Source organism: Balaenoptera acutorostrata, chromosome 1, assembly GCF_949987535.1.
Source record: "Balaenoptera acutorostrata chromosome 1, mBalAcu1.1, whole genome shotgun sequence".
Taxonomy (NCBI): Eukaryota; Metazoa; Chordata; class Mammalia; order Artiodactyla; family Balaenopteridae; genus Balaenoptera; species Balaenoptera acutorostrata.
Window position 1 is genome coordinate 45,717,564 of NC_080064.1, and position 17,652 is coordinate 45,735,215.

Below are 17,652 nucleotides of genomic sequence, written 5' to 3' on the forward strand. Positions count from 1 at the left end.
TTATAATGAGGTTGAAAATACTTTTTTTTTTGGCCTCTTACTCCCCAAGCTTACTGTGAGGGTCTAATGACATAACATCTATAAAACTATAAAGCCCTATGCAAATATGTATTAATATATGTAAGTATGTGTGTATGTATATGTGTATACGTGTATGTATGACTAATCTTTGATGGTCTAATTCACAAGCTACTCCACAAATATTTTAAGACACTGTGGAGTCAAAGATGAAGTCATAGTCTCTGACTTCTAGAAATTTCCAGTTGAGAGGGGAGACATACATTAAAAATAAATAATTATATAATAAAGGAATAAATAAGATAATAGAGGTATATATCAAATTCTACTGGAGCCCACCAAAAAGGGAAACTATCCTACCTGAGGGAAAGGGACAGATGTCAGTCAGAGAGGAGGTAACAACTGGGCTTAAAGGAACAGGTCCAATTACTAGAATTTTATACAGATACATGGACCTCACAATAGAACACAAAGAGCCACGAGATCTATGTTACAACTGGCTCTGCCTTCAGTAGTTAAAACAAGTACCTGACCTCTTTAGACCTCTCTTACCACAAGTTTAAATGAAAGGTTTCGATAAGATGAACTCATAAGTCCTTCCAGCTCTAAAATTATATGATCCCGTGAGTCAAACTCAGATCACTGTACAAATACGAAGAAAGAGAACTCAAGAGGGTAATAAAATTGCCAGAACTATTAAAAAAGGAGTTTTTCTTGGATGGACTTGGAGGGTATTTGCTAATGAATTAAGTCAGACAGAGAAAGACAAATACTGTATACCACTTATATGCAGAACCTAAAAAATAAAACAGACAAGTGAATGTAACAAAAAAGAAAGAGACTTACAGATAAAGGGAACAAACTAGTGGGGAGAGGGAAGTGGGGAGGGGCAAGATAGGGCTGGGGGACTAAGAGGTACAGACTACTATGTATAAAATAATTAAGCTACAAGGATATACTGTACAACACAGGAATTATAGCCAATATTTTATAATAACTATAAACGGAGTATAACCTTTAAAAATTGTGTATTGCTACACTGTACACCTGACACTTACATAATATTTTAAAGCAACTATACTTCAATTTTTTAAAAAATTTTTTGGCTGTGGCATGCGGGAACTTACTTCTCTACTGGGGATTGAACCCGCGCCCCCTGTAATGGAAGTGTAGAGTCTTAACAACTGAACCACCAGGGAAGTCCCATATACCTCAATCTTTTAAAAAAGGAAGTTCTTCCATTAACTACTTTTTTCCTGGAATTTAGAAGTCTGAGAATGATATCTATCTCTACCTAGAATAAGCTCTAGCACAGTGAAGAGCAGTAACTGGAATGATATCAAGAAGCTGAGAACCAAACAATGCAGGTGGGTAGCAAGAAGTGAAGCATTCAGTTCAGCAAAGATGTTGCTTAGACCAGAAAGAAAATAGGCAGTAGACAGTAAGTCACACTGTTTATATTCCTATTTACCAAGAAAAACTTGGAATAAAACCATAACCAGATATAAAAATGTATACTTCCATAAAATGAGGTAGCTGTTGTTTGAAGTTTTGCCTTGTTAGACCACATCTTTAAAAACTATTTTTATAAAAAGTTCAGTTTAGGAATTATAAAGAAAAGGATCAGGGACTTCCCTGGTGGCACAGTGGTTAAGAATCCGCCTTCCAATGCAGGGGACATGGGCTCAAGCCCTGGTCCGGGAAGATTCCACATGCCGTGGAGCAACTAAGCCCGTGCACCACAACTACTGAGACTGTGCTCTAGAGCCCACACACCACAACTACTGAACCCGTGTGCCACAACTACTGAAGCCCACACACCTAGAGCCCATGCTCCACAATGAGAGAAGCCACCGCAATGAGAAGCCCATGCACCGCAACTAAGAGTAGCCCCCGCTTGTCACAACTAGAGAAAGCCTGGGCGCAGCAATGAAGACCCAACACGGCCAAAAATAAATAAATTAAATAAAGAAATTAAAAAAAAAAAAAGGATCAAGACCCTAAATATACACAACTGAATTAGCTCCAGGGATGGTACTAAAGTGGGTAGTCAGGTAATTTAGTTCACCAGACATTTATTAAACTATGTTTAACAGTGCTAGTTGTTGTAAAACACATAATCTCAGTACTCAGGGGGTTCACTGACCTAATATTAAGACTTTAAGGAAGAAAGAACAGTAACTCTTACCCATCAATTATATTTTCAGGTGGGTGTTTTTCATCACTTGATGTAGCTAAAATCACTTCAGTCCCTTCAGAGCTCAAACAAACATCAATGTTTCTCATCTTAAAGTGTTTAACCTGCAAGGAAAACAAAACAAAACAATAACAACAAAAGCAACCTTTTTATTCTCTGAATTTTATCTGAGCAAAGGAAGAGAGAGAAAGCCTGTTGCCTAGCACAAAGCTTACCAACCAAGTTATTCAACAAGTGGGAGGGACTCTTAACATGTTTATTTACTTATGTAAACTTCTGACCTCTCCCAGGGATAATCTGTGAGATATGAGTATTTACACTACTCTACTCCACAAAAGAAGTCCCTGACACCAACATAATTTTTCTGTTTCTAAAATTAAAAACCCTCAATAATTATATGGAAACAGTTAATACGCTAGAGTGACACGACTTAGTAGGTAAGTTTTTAAAAAGTGTTTATATAGTTATAATTCAGAAATTTTAAAAAATGAAGAGTATAAAAACAGACACTTTATAACTATTTATCCATACACTTATCAATTGAAATGGCAAGCAATATTATTTAAATCTTAAATAATACTTTACAATCGGTATTTTTTTTGTTGAGCAGAAGTGTGAAATGAAAAAAGACAACTTTTCACTTATTTTTAAATTCTAAATCAGTCACTTGGTTCTTGAACTTAAACACATTTCTGTTGGAGAGTAATATTTTAAGTCTGATAAAAAGCATACTGAAAAGATATTGTTGAGCTCTACTATGAACCCCGGAGGGTAAGACACAAGGAAGACCATAGAAGATTACATCAGAACTCACCCTTCTCCTTGATCTACTGGTGATAAGGCACAAACCAATATATAGATGTAAAGTGATGGGGAAAGCTGTATCTATAAAGAATTAAAAGATGAAGAGTGTTTGGAAAAGGAAGAAAGGCTTCCAATACACCTCATACCCTAGCCCCAGTCTAACTTTAAAAAAAAAAACTATTTCAAGTAAACAAACAACAAAGTAGAGCGAATATTACACTTATTAAACAGCTATGTACTGACTTCCCAGATTTGATGTTAACATTTTTCCATATGTACTTTTTTTTTTTTTTAAGAAATAAGTAGCCCCTTACTGTCCTTATTCTCTTCCTTGCCCAGTGGTAACAGCTATTCTGAAATTGGTGAATATCCTTCCTATATTTTTATTTATTTATTTATTTATTGGCCAAGTCATGCAGCATGCAGGATCTTAGTTCTCCAACCAGGGATCGAACCCGCCCACTGCAGCGGAAGTGCAGAGTCTTAACCACTGGACTGCCAGGGAAGTCCCTGACTATATTTTTATACTTTTACCATATATGTATCAATAGGTACAGTTCTTTTAAAACTTAGATGTTTTCACAGTATATATACCCCTTGCTACTTGCTTTTTTCATTCAATATTATGTTTTCAAGATTTTATTATGTTGATACATGTAAATCTACTTTATTCATTTTAACTGTTGTAAGGTATTTCTCCGTTTCTCTAATGATGGATATTTAGGTCTGTTTCCAATTTTTTGCTATTAAAAACAAATTTGCAAGGCACATCCTTGTGCATGTATCCATTGGCAAATGTGGGACAAGATCTTTATAATAAAGAGTATCTTTCTTTGTAGAACTGTAGAAATTTAGAATCACTGTATCTCCAAGTCAATAACTGATCTATTTGATCTCTAAATTATAACAATTTACATTACCACTAGCAGTGTATGAAACTTTCTGCTCCCTCATATTCTCACCAACTTGGTATTGTTAGACATTTTAGCTTTAGCCAATCTCGTTGGTGTGAAATGGTATCGCAATAAGTTTATTTTTTTAAATAAATTTATTTTATTTATTTATTTTATTTTTTGGCTGTGTTGGGTCTTCATTGCTGCACGTGGGCTTTCTCTAGTTGTGGCGAGCGGGGGCTACTCTTCATTGCGGTGCGTGGGCTTCTCATTGCGGTGGCTTCTCTTGTTGTGGAGCACAGGCTCTGGGCACAAGGGCTTCAGTAGTTCTGGCACATGGGCTTAGTTGCTCCGCAGCATGTGGGATCTTCCTGGACCAGGGATCAAACCCATGTCCCCTGCATTGGCAGGCGGATTCTCAAACACTGTGCCACCAGGGAAGCCCTCAATAAGGTTTTAATTTGTATTTCCAGGATTACTAGTGAGGTTGAATACCTTTTCATGTTCATGGGCTATGCAGGCCTCTTCTTCTCTTATTTGCTTTTTCTTATCCTTTGCTCATTTTCTATTGGGTTGCTTTTTCTCCTTCTGTCCTTTTCTTTTTGATTCGTAGAAAAATTTAAAACAAAATATCCTGGATACAAGTCCTTTGTTATAGAATTGCAAATATCTTCTATTCTATAGCTAGATTTTTCTTTTTAACTTTGTTTTTTTGTGCAAGAGCTCCTCCCCCACCATACACACTTTCTTTTTCGTTTTTGAACTATAACACACATAGAGAAAAGAACACAAATCGTTAAGTATGTGGTGCAATAGATTTTCACAAAGTAAACACACCCAGGTAACCACCACCCAGGTAAAGAGACAGAACATCACCAGCATTTGAGACAAGCCCTTCTTATGCCCCCTCCTCGTCACTACCCCTTTCTCCTTCCCAAAGGTAGTGTGGTTCTTATTTCTAATGCTACAGATTAATTTCACCTGAACTTTATGTACATGGAAATCATACAGTTTGTACTCATTTGTATCTGGCTTCTTTCACTCATCATTATGTGTTTGAGATTTATCCATGTTGTTATGTATAGCAGAGTTGAAGTGCAACTAAGTAACCCAGCCCCCACCCAGCTCAACTCTTAATCAGATCAAGGAAATCAACCCCTAAGTGGAGCTTCACAGGAAACTGGGTGTGAGCTAAAAAGCAAAGAAAGATTTCTATGGCCTTGGGTACTTAGATCCCAAAGCCCTGATGAAGGAAGGAACTGATCTCACTCTCAAATATGTGAAATCAGAGGTAAACTGAAACAATTTAAATAAAACTACAACTCGGTACAATCCCAGCATAACCCCTAGTTGGACTGAAATGATCTGCCCCTTATCCTAGCTACCAGACAAAGAAAATGGTGTGTTCTCTCTGGGAAAAAAACATTATCTACTTCAGTGTCTACTGTTCTTTTAAACACAATGTCGAACATGCAAAGTCATCTGAATAGCACAAGGAATTATAACCATTATCTTTTAATAACTTTTAGTAGAGTATAATCTGTAAAAATACTGAATCACTATATTGTACACCTGAAATTAAGATAATATTGTATAGAAACTATACTTCAATAAAAAATTTAAAAATAAAAACTTTTTAAAAATTAAGAACTTAAAAAAAAGTCATTTGAAGCAGATCTACAGATGACCCAGGTGCTGGAATTATAAATTGATCAGAGAATTCAGTGAAAAGATGGACAAAATGGGTGAACAGAAAGGGAATTTTAGCAGAGAAATGGAAACTATAAAAAAGAACACAGTGGAAATTCTAGAACTGAAAAATACCATATCTGAAATAAAGAATTCATTAGATGGGTTTAACATCAGATTGGACACAGCACAAGAAAAGGTCAGTGAGCTTAAAGACAGGTCAATAGAAATAATCCAAAATGAAACAGAGGGGGAAAAAATGAAAATAACAGAGCATCATATACCTGTGAAACAATATCAAACTAGTCTGAAATACATGTAATTAGAATCTCAAAAGGAGAGGAGAAAAATAATATAGAAGAATAATTTAAGGAGATATGGCTGAAAAATTTCCAAAGTCTATGAAAGACATAAACCGACAGATCCAAGAAGTTTAGTGAACCATAAGTTGCATAAGTACAAAGAAGATCCCACCTAGGCACACCTTAGTCAATTGTTGAAAATTAAAGAAAAGAGAAAAAGTTAAAAGCAGTCAAGGAAAAAACACCTTATATGCAGGAAAACAAGAAGAATCAAAACTGACTTATCATTAACAGTGGAAGCCAAAAGAAAAAGGAATGACATCCTTGACGTGCTGAAAAAAAAAAAATAGAATCCTATACCCAGCAAAAATATCCTTTAAAAGTGAAGGCAGGGACTTCCCTGGTGGTGCAGTGGTTAAGAATCTGCCTGCCAATGCAGGGCACATGGGTTCGATCCCTGGTCCAGGAAGATCCCATGTCCATGGAGCAACTAAGGCCGTGCGCCACAACTACTGAGCTTGCGCTCTAGAGCCCACGAGCCACAACTAATGAAGCCCACATGCCCTAGAGTCCGTGAGCCGCAACTACTGAAGCCCGCGCATTCTAGGGCCTGAGTGCCACAACTACTGAGCCCATGCGCCTAGAGCCCATGCTCTGCAACGAGAAGCCACTGCAACGAGAAGCCCGTGCACTGCAACAAAGAGTAGCCCCTGCTTGCCGCAACTACTGAAAACCCGCATGCAGCAACGAAGACCCAACGCAGCCAAAAAAAAAGATGAAGGCAAAATAAAGACAAAAAAACCATAAAGTATTTGTTACCAGTAGACCCACAGTACAAAAAATATTAAATGAAGTACTTTAGGCTGGATATGATTCCAAGTTGAATCCTGGATCTGTAGGAAGTAATGAAGAGCACTGGAGATGGCAAATATATTGCTAACATAAAACAATATTCTTAAAATTTCTTTAAGAGACTACTGAGTAGGGGACTTCCCTGGCAGTCCAGTGGTTAAAACTCTGCACTTCCACTGCAGGGGGCACAGGTTTGATCCCTGGTCAGGGAACTAAGACCCCACATGTTGCATGGCGTGGCCAAAAGGAAAAAAAAAAAAAGACTACGGACTAAAGTGAAAACAATATTAATGAATGGTAGAAATTTAATAGATGTAGAAGTAATAAATATAATAATAACACAAAACGCAATAGAAAAGTAAATGACACTGCTTTCTGTGAAGTACTTGTGTAAAGTTCTTATGTTGAACATGAAGTGATATGCTATTAATTCAAAGTAGAGTAAGATAGTAAGGATGGGGCGGAATCAAGATGGCGTACTAGGAGGATACGGAATTCGTGTCTCCTCACATCTAGGGCACCTACCAGGCACCGGTGGGGGACCACGGACACCTAAGGGGACGGGAGGAACCCCCAGCGACTGGCTTGCAGGATCTTGGTCCCCAGGCTGGAGGTCGGGCCCAAGCTCCTGTGGTGGGAGCTCCGAGTCCAAACCGCTAGACTAACAGAGAACCTCAGACCCCAGGGAATATCAATCGTAGTGAGGCCTCCCGGAGGTCTTCATCTCAGCACCAAGACCCAGCTCTATCCAACTGCCTGCAAACTCCAGTGCTGGATGTCTCAGGCCAAACAACCAGTAAGACAGGAATACAAGCACCACCCATCAAGAAAACAAAAAAAAAAACGGAACGACAGAAAAATACATTACAGACGAAGGAGCAAGGTAAAAACGTACAACACCAAATAAATGAAGACAAAATAGGCAACCTACCTGAAAATGAATTCAGAGTGATGATAGTAAAGACGATCCAAAATCTCAGAAACACAATGGAGAAAATACAAGAAACATTTAACAAGGATCTAGAAGAAGTAAAGGGCAAACAAACAGTGATGAACAACACAATTACTGATATTAAAAATACTCTAGAAGGAATCAATAAGAGAATAACTGAGGCAGAAGAACAGATAAGTGAGCTGGAAGATAAAATGGTGGAAATAACTGCCAGGGAGCAGAAAACAGAAAAAAGAATGAAAAGAATTGAGGACAATCTCAGAGACCTCTGGGACAACATTAAATACACCGACATTCGAAATATAGGGGTCCCAGCAGAAGAAGAGAAAAAGAAAAGTCTGAGAAAATATTTGAAGAGATTACAGTCAAAAACTTCCCTAACATGGGAAAGGAAATAGTCACCCAAGTCCAGGAAGCACAGAGAGTCCCATATAAGATAAACCCAAAGAGAAACATGCCGAGACACATACTAATCAAACTATCAAAAATTAAATACAAAGAAAAAATATTAAAAGCAGCAAGGGAAGAGCAACAAATGACATACAAGGGAATCCCCATAAGGTTAACAGCTGATTTTTCCGCAGAAACTCTGCAGCCAGAAGGGAGTGGCAGGACATATTTAAAGTGATGAAAGGGAAAAACCTACAACCAAGATTACTCTACCCAGCAAGGATCTCATTCAGATTTGCCGGAAAAATTAAAACCTTTACAGATAAGCATAAGTTAAGAGAATTCAGCTCCACCAAACCAGCTTTACAACAAATAATAAAGGAACTTCTCTAGGTGGGAAACACAAGAGAAGGAAAAGACCTATAAAAACAAACCCAAAACAATTAAGAAAGTGGTAATAGGAACATACATATCGATAATTACCTTAAATGTAAATGGATTAAATGCTCCAACCAAAAGACACAGACTGGCTGAATGGATACAAAAACAAGACCTGTACATATGCTGTCTACAAGAGACCCACTTCAGACCTAGGGACACATACAGACTGAAAGTGAGGGGATGGAAAAAGATATTCCATGTGAATGGAAATCACAAGAAAGCTGGAGTAGCAATACTCATAGCAGATAAAATAGACTTTAAAATAAAGACTGTTACAAAAGATAAGTAAGGACACTACATAATGATCAAGGGATCAATCCAAGAAGAAAACATAACAATTATAAATATTTATGCACCCAATATAGGAGCACCTCAATACATAAGGCAAGTGCTAACAGCCATAAAAGGGGAAATTGACAGTAACACAATAATAGTAGGGGACTTTAACCCCCCTCTTTCACCAAAGGACAGATCATCCAAAATGAAAATAAATAAAGAAACACAAGCATTAAATGACACATTAAACAAGATGGACTTAACTGATATTTATAGGACATTCCATCCAAAAACAACAGAATACACTTTCTTCTCAAGTGCTCATGGAACATTCTCCAGGATAAATCATATCTTGGGTCACAAATCAAACCTTGGTAAATTTAACAAAATTGAAATTGTATCAAGCATCTTTTCTGACGACAACGCTCTGAGACTAAATATCAATTACAGGAAAAAAACTGTAAAAAATACAAACACATGGAGGCTAAACAATACATTACTAAATAACCAAGAGATCACTGAAGAAATCAAAGAGGAAATCAAAAAATACCTAGAAACAAATGACAATGAAAACACGATGACCCAAAACCTATGGGATGCAGCAAAAGCAGTTCTAAAAGGGAAGTTTAGAGCTATACAAGCCTACCTCAGGAAACAAGAAACATCTCAAGTAAACAACCTAACCTTATACCTAAAGCAATTAGAGAAAGAAGAATAAAAAACCCCCAAAGTTGGCAGAAGGAAAGAAATCATAAAGATCAGATCAGAAATAAATGAAAAAGAAATGAAGGAAACAATAGCAAATATCAATAAAACTAAAAGCTGGTTCTTTGAGAAGATAAACAAAATTGATAAACCATTAGCCAGACTCATCAAGAAAAAAAGGGAGAAGACTCAAATCAACAGAACTAGAAATGAAAAAGGATAAGTAACCACTGACACTGCAGAAATACAAAGGATCACAAGAGATTACTACAAGCAACTATATGCCAATAAAATGGACAATCTGGAAGAAATGGACAAATTCTTAGAAATGCACAACCTTCTGAGACTGAACCAGGAAGAAATAGAAAATATAAACAGACCAATCACAAGCACTGAAATTGAACCTGTGATTAAAAATCTTCCAACAAACAAAAGCCCAGGACCAGATGGCTTCACAGGCGAATTCTATCAAACATTTAGAGAAGAGCTAACACCTACCCTTCTCAAACTCTTCCAAAATATAGCAGAGGGAGGAACACTCCAAACTCATTCTATGAGGTCACTATCACCCTGATACCAAAACCAGACAAAGATGTCACAAAAAAAGAAAACTACAGGCCAATATCTCTGATAAACAGATGCAAAAATCCTCAACAAAATACTAGCAAACAGAATCCAACAGCACATTAAAAGGATCATACACCATGATCAAGTGGGATTTATCCCAGGAATGCAAGGATTCTTCAATATACACAAATCAATCAATGTGATGCACCATGTTAACAAATTGAAGGATAAAAACCATATGATAATCTCAATAGATGCAGAAAAAGCGTTTGACAAAATTCAACACCCATTTATGATAAAAACTCTCCAGAAAGTAGGCAAAGAGGGAACCTACCTCAACACAATAAAGGCCATATATGACAAACCCACAGCCAACATTGTTCTCAAAGGTGAAAAACTGAAACCATTTCCACTAAGATCAGGAGCAAGATAAGATTGCCCACTCTCACCACTATTATTCAACATAGTTTAGGAAGTTTTAGCCACAGCAATCAAAGAAAAAAAAATAAAAGGAATCCAAATCAGAAAAGAAGTAAAACTGTCACTGTTTGCAGATGACATGATACTATACATAGAGAATCCTAAAGATGCTACCAGAAAACTAGTAGAGCTAATCAATGAATTTGGTAGAGTAGCAGGATACAAAATTAATGCACAGAAATCTCTTGCATTCCTATACACTAATGATGAAAAATCTGAAAGAGAAATTAAGGAAACACTCCCATTTACCACTGCAACAAAAAGAATAAAATACCTAGGAATAAACCTACCTAAGGAGACAAAAGACCTCTGTGCAGAAAACTGTAAGACACTGATGAAAGAAATTAAAGATGATACAAACAGATGGAGACATATACTATGTTCCTGGATTGGAAGAATCAACATTGTAAAAATGACTATACTACCCAAAGCAATCTACAGATTCAATGCAATCCCTATCAAACTACCAATGGCGTTTTTCACAGAACTAGAACAAAAAGTTGCACAATTTGTATGGAAACACAAAAGACCCCAAATAGCCAAAACAATCTTGAGAAAGAAAAACGGAGCTGGAGGAATCAGACTTCCGGACTTCAGACTATACTACAAAGCTACAGTAATCAAGACAGTATGGTACTGGCACAAAAACAGAAATATAAGATCAATGGAACAGGATAGAAAGCCCAGAGATAAGCCCACGCACATATGGTCACCTTATCTTTGATAAAGGAGGCAAGAGTATACAGTGGAGTAAAGACAGCCTCTTCAACAAGTGGTGCTGGGAAAACTGTACAGCTACATGTAAAAGAATGAAATTAGAACACTTCCTAACACCACAGAGAAAGATAACCTCAAAATGGATTAAAGACCTAAGTGTAAAACTCTTAGAGGAAAACATAGGCAGAACACTCTATGACATAAAGCACAGCATGATCCTTTTTGACCCACCTCCTAGAGAAATGGAAATAAAAACAAAAATAAACAAATGGGACCTAATGAAACTTAAAAGCTTTTGCACAGCAAAGGACAACATAAACAGGATGAAAAGACAACCCTCAGAATAGGAGAAAATACTTGCAAACGAAGCAACTGACAAAGGATTAATCTCCAAAATATATAAGCAGCCCATGCAGCTCAATATCAAAAAAACAAACAACCCAATCCAAAAATGGGCAGAAGACCTAAACAGACATTTCTCCAAAGAAGATATCCAGACTGCCAACAAACACATGAAAGGATGTTCAACATCCTTTCGATGCAAATCGAAACTACAATGAGGCATCACCTCACACCAGTCAGAATGGTCATCATCAAAAAATCTTCAAACAATAAATGCTGGAGAGTGTGTGGAGAAAAAGGAACCCTCTTGCACTGTTGGTGGGAATGTAAATTGATACAGGCACTATGGAGAACAGTATGAAGGTTCCTTAAAAAACTAAAAATAGAACTACTATATGACCCAGCAATCCCACTACTGGGCATACACCCTGAGGAAACCATAAAGAGTCATGTACCACAATGCTCACTGCAGCACTATTTACAATAGCCAGGACATGGAAGCAACCTAAGCATCCATCGACAGATGAATGCATAAAGAAGATGTGGCACATATATACAATGGAATATTACTCAGCCATAAAAAGAAACGAAGCTGAGTTATTTGTAGAGAGGTGAATGGACTTAGAGTCTGTCATACAGTGAAGTAAGTCAGAAAAACAAATACCGTATGCTAACACATATATATGGAATCTAAAAAAAAATGGTTCTGATGAACCTAGGGGCAGGACAGGAATTAAGACACAGACGTAGAGAATGCACTTGAGGACACGGGGAGGGGGAAGGGTAAGCTGGGACAAAGTGAGAGAGTGGCATGGACTTATATATACTACCAAATGTAAAATAGATAGCTAGTAGGAAGCAGCCACATAGCACAGGGAGATCAGCTCAGTGCTCTGTGACCACCTAGAGGGGTGAGATAGGGAGGGTGGGAGGGAGACACAAGAGGGAGGAGATATGGGGATATATATATATGTATAGCTGATTCACTTTGTTATAAAGCAGAAACTAACACACCATTGTAAAGCAATTATACTGCAATAAAGATGTTAAGAAAAAAAACAGTAAGGATACATGTTATAATCCTAGACTTAGGATAAAGCAACCGCTAAAAAACATAAAGAGTTATAGGAAGGAGGCCAACAGAGAGGAAAAAATTGAATACCATAAAATACATGGTAAATTTGAAAGAAGGTAGAAAAGGAAGAAAAGAAGAATTAAGACAGATAGGACAAATTGAAAATAAATAGCCAGAAGACAGATTTAAGTACAAACACACAGATTATTCCATTAAATGTTAGTAAACTAAACACTATTAAGACTGAAGAAAAAAAAACAAAACTAAGTACTCTTTTCAAGAGACACACTCTAAATATGAAAGTAAAAGGATAGAATAAGAATAAATCTTAATATCTGGTAAGGTAAATTCCCCTACTTAATTTTCAAAAATTTTTTGGTTTATGCTTTATACTTGATTATTATAGTTTTGTTAAATTATATTAAAACATTTTCTGAGATGTTATTATAATTCAATTCCATTATAGATTAATTAGGAAAGAAGTGACATGTTTACGATAATGAGTTTTCAAATCCATGGATCTGGAGTATCTTTTCATTAATTTAAGACTTCTTTTAAGTCCTTAAATTGTTTTAGTTTTCTACAAACATATCTTCACCTCTTTCATTAGATTCACTCTTAGATACCTCATCATTTCCATTGCTACTATAAATGAGAGCTTCAAAAAAATAACATTATTTTTAAAAAAATCTTATTCTTTACCATACAAGGAGTATTTCTAACATTTCACCATTAAATGTGATGCTCACTGAAGGTTTTGTTAGACAGTATTCATTGGGTTATAGAAATTCCCTTCTTTTTAGTTTGTTAGCTTTTTTTTTTTTTAAGCACAAATGAACGTTGAATTTTATCAAATGCTCTTCTAACATTTACTAAGGTGATCATATAGATGTTTCTACAGGTTGTTAATGTGATAAATTAAATCAAGATTTTCTGTTATAGCATCCCCAGTTTGCAGCATAAACTCTACACAGCCAAGGTGTATTGGTATTTTTATCCATAGTTGGATTCAGTTTGCTATTATTTTTAGAAATTTTGCAAATATATTTCTAAGTGAAATTAGCCTATAATTTTTTTGTTGTTATTTAGTCCATGTCTGGATTTGGAATTTAGACTGTACCCCAAACATAAAGAAGTTGGAGAGCTTCCCTTATTTTTCTATTTGCTGGGTTATTGGATCCTATAAGCCTAGTAAAGTGTTTGTACGTAGATTTTTGACTATTTTCAATTCAATAGTTCTTTTCAGGTTTTCTACACTTTCTTGAGTCAATTTTGAAATCTGTATTTTGAGAAAATTCTTTCTTCCTAGTTTTTATATTTATTGGCACAAAGTGCATTTTCTAGATTTTTAAAATCTAGTATTGATAGTGTTAAAAGCTGTGGTAAGATTGGTCAAATGTTAAAAGCAGTGGTCAAGAAAAAAGCATATATTCTAATATGTTGTTATTTTGCCTTTTTTCTTGCCAATCTTATTACAGCTTTTAATACTACTGATACCAGAGAACAGGTGTTATATGAACACTGTTAACATTTAGTTTGAAGTCAAAAAAATACGGTGAATTCCTGGAAATAGAGACTGATGTACTTGGATGTGAATTTTCAACAAAATTCTAAAATTACTAAATTTCATTATTATTAAAAGGATGGCTATGAAAATCTAAACAAGAAAGTAGTAAAATTGGAAAGCAACAGTACCATTAATTCACAAGTTATACCAAACCTACATATTTCTTTGTGTTTGCTTGACAGAGTTACTAACTATTAGGGATATTTCTGAACATTTCAACAAAACTTCAGACAAAGCATCCCAAGACAACCTGTGGATGAGATGAATAAATATGGGATGGGTGATAGGCAGTACTTTAGGTAGATATTTATAATTCTTGGAATGGTAGTACTCAAAGAATGGTGATTAATGGAACAAAATGAACTACAGAAGACCTTTATCCTTATCCCATTCAAGATTATTGTTAATTAAGGATGGAAAAAATATGTTTATCAGTTTTGCAGATGACACAAAGTTGTGATGTCAGCTAATATGCTGGATGAAAGAATTAGCACACAAAAAGATCTGAGCAACCTGGAAAGATAGGTTGCAATGAATAAGATATTTAATATATCTCAGACTTAAAAAATCAAGGAACGGCCTAGATCAGGGACTGGCAAACTACTGCCTGTGAGCCAAACCTACCCTGACACCTGCTTTTGTATGGCCCATAAACTAAGAACATCTTTTACATTTTAAAATATTTTTTCAAAATCAAAATACTTTGTGGCACATGAACATTATGTGAAATATGAAATTCACAGTTCAGTGTCCATGAATAGTTTTATTAGAAATGGCCACACTCATTCATTTATATATTGTCTATGGCTACTTTTGTGCTATAGTGACAGAGCAGAATAGCCGTGACAGACTATGAGGCTCATAAAACCTAAAATATTTATTATCTATCTTTTTTATTAGATAAAAAATTTGCCAACCTTTCATCTATAACATGTAGAGGATTAGTTGATTGCAAAGTCACTATAAGGCAAGAGTGTACTATATCTGCCCCCAAAGGTAAAGGAATGTTATTTTAAATTACATTAATGTAGCTAAGAAGGAACTACATTCTACCAAAATCTTTGAAAACCAACTAAGGGCCAGGCACTGTGCTATTAATGCAAAGACACTATGCAGTAATCTTTGACTATGTAAACCTAAGACAAAGATGGTGACGTAAGAGTTGGTTTTTGCCTTTAAGCTCAGAGTCAGGGAGAATGGACAAACATGAAACTAATAATTTGTTATGTGCAAATAGTGTGATCCACATCTAGAATACTGTGTTCAGTTCTAGGTAGTATAATTTAAGTAGGACATTGTCAGGCTTGATATTGTTCAGAGGAGAACAGAAAGTTCATGACGATCTATAAACTATGTTACATGGAGGGAGTTGAAAGAATATCGTTTCAAGAAGAGATAATTTAGTGAGAGAAATGTGACTACAAGTTTTAATATCACAAGTCTTCACAAATGGAAAAAGGATTTGAACTGGACTCAACAAATACAAACTGTAAGCAGGAAGACATCATATATGTAAGAACTTTCCAGCAAAGTAAAGATTTTTAATCTTTTCCATCCCTGAAAGTGTCCAAGAAGACTAGGTGATAAGCTACGGAGGGAACCAGAGAAAGAATTCTTGCACTGGGGTTCTTTTAGCCTGAATGAAATTCTAGGAAAGGTAGATTAGGAACAGATAATGAAAAAACTTGAAAGCCAGGTAAAGATGGTAGGCTTTAGCCTGTAGTCCAGTAGTTCTCAATTGGACTGGGGGTGATTCAGCCCCCCAGGGGACATTTGTCAATGTCTAGAGCCAGTTTGGCTGTCATACTGGGGGTGGGGGGGTGATTCTATTGGCATCTAGTGGGCATTTCATGATGCTCCTAAATATTCCACACTGCACAGCACAGTCCCCCAAAACAAATAATTATGTGGGGGTTGGAGACTTAAGGAGAGAATTTGCTTTAAAAAAGTAATATGTTTTAGGGGAATATATCTAGCATTGACGTGTAGTAGATAAAGAGAGTGTATTCTCCAAATGTTCAGTTCTTTTCTTACGTCACATTCTTACCACCTAAGTTGTCTGAAGGAAGCAAACATGTACTTTAATACAAAACTCATTTCATACCTCCTATAGCCACCAATACCCTTCCTTTTTCCTGTGTTGGGTGGAATTATTTAAATAACAAGTAAGAAGTGGCAGAATTTGGGTTCACTTTAAGGTTCCTTTGTTGCGCTTAATGCGAAAGAGGCACACCAATCCCGAAGAAACCCATAAAACAACTCAACATATATGTTGCTTCCTTAACTCCAAAATGCAGGTTCAGGATGTAATCTAACCCCCCATCCTGGGATGCCTTACTTAACTCACACGTGTTCACACAGGGCCTCAGTTCATCAAAGGTGGTGCACTCTGGGGTGCCATCCTTTGCATTTTTAAAACTCCCTGACCCTGGACTTCCCTGATGCCTTATCCTCGTCTAAACCCAGTGCCACTTACCCAACCCTTTCACCTCCAGTTCACGTAACCTTTCTTTCTGAAAAGCTTTCTGCGCCAAGCCTTCAGTTCACTTTCTTCCTGTGGTCAGGAAAGAGTACCCCTTGCGTCTGGTACTCTTAGAATCAGACTCCTCAAACCCTTTCCCATAACATCATCCACTGGGAACTTTTGTGTAAATAGAAAACGGCCATCCTCTGCCTCCCCAGGGCCAGGGCCTACAGCTTGGTATCACTTGAAAGGCAACCAGCCCTGACAACACCCTTTCACCTCCGTCCCAAACCCTTCTACTCAGTTCAAGACCATTTCAAGAGCTCCAAGGGCCCTAAACATACTTTTGGACGCCCGGCCCCAAATTACATAAAATATATTAAATGAACCCACATCCTACATCAAATATAATTCTTAAGTATATGGGTTACGTTCCAGTTAATAGGTTACATTTGGATACTTTATTAATTTCTATTTGGAACTGATTTTCCCTTTTGGGGGTCAAAACATTATTTCTGGCTTCCAGAAAGTTCGTGGGATGGCACTAGTGTCTCTAGGACTCCGGGGAGTGCACAGACCTGCGTCATGCGTCAGTCTTCCACCATCCCGGTCACCTCAGCGCCCGCCCACCGTCCGCCTCCGCGCCGCGCGTCTCCTCACAACCCCCAGCCACGCTCGCTCTCTCTCTCCTCCACCAGCATCCCCCCAACTCCGTCGGCCTCGCCTAGCCAGGCTCCCACCTCCCCCGTGCCAGCCGAGCCCGCCGAACCACCCTGCTCGCCTGGGCCACCGGTTAGCTCCAAGCGCGCTGATTGTCGGGCCTCGGGTTCTCCCTACCGCCCCGCCCCCTTCCCTTCCCGCAGGCCTCCGCGGAGATCGCGGGCGCTCAAATCCTACTCCCGGCTCTTCGCTCCACCCCGC

General features: G+C 37.3%; 1 protein-coding gene across 15 annotated transcripts in view; it reads right to left on the reverse strand.

Annotated features, from left to right (window-relative positions):
- The window catches only part of IFT25 (intraflagellar transport 25), a 33,516-nt gene extending 15,911 nt beyond the window's left edge, over positions 1–17,605 (reverse strand). The window contains exons 1-5 of one of the 15 annotated variants that reach the window (XM_057549128.1): positions 17,472–17,584; positions 16,744–16,821; positions 7,687–7,775; positions 3,030–3,100; positions 2,207–2,319 (exon numbers count right to left, since the gene is read on the reverse strand). In XM_057549128.1, coding sequence (XP_057405111.1) covers positions 2,207–2,304 — 98 coding nt within the window. In that variant the 5' untranslated portion in view covers positions 2,305–2,319; positions 3,030–3,100; positions 7,687–7,775; positions 16,744–16,821; positions 17,472–17,584. The other 14 variants (XM_057549109.1, XM_057549154.1, XM_057549139.1 and 11 more) reach the window with 14 other exon arrangements.
- Positions 17,606–17,652: the final 47 nt, after the last annotated feature.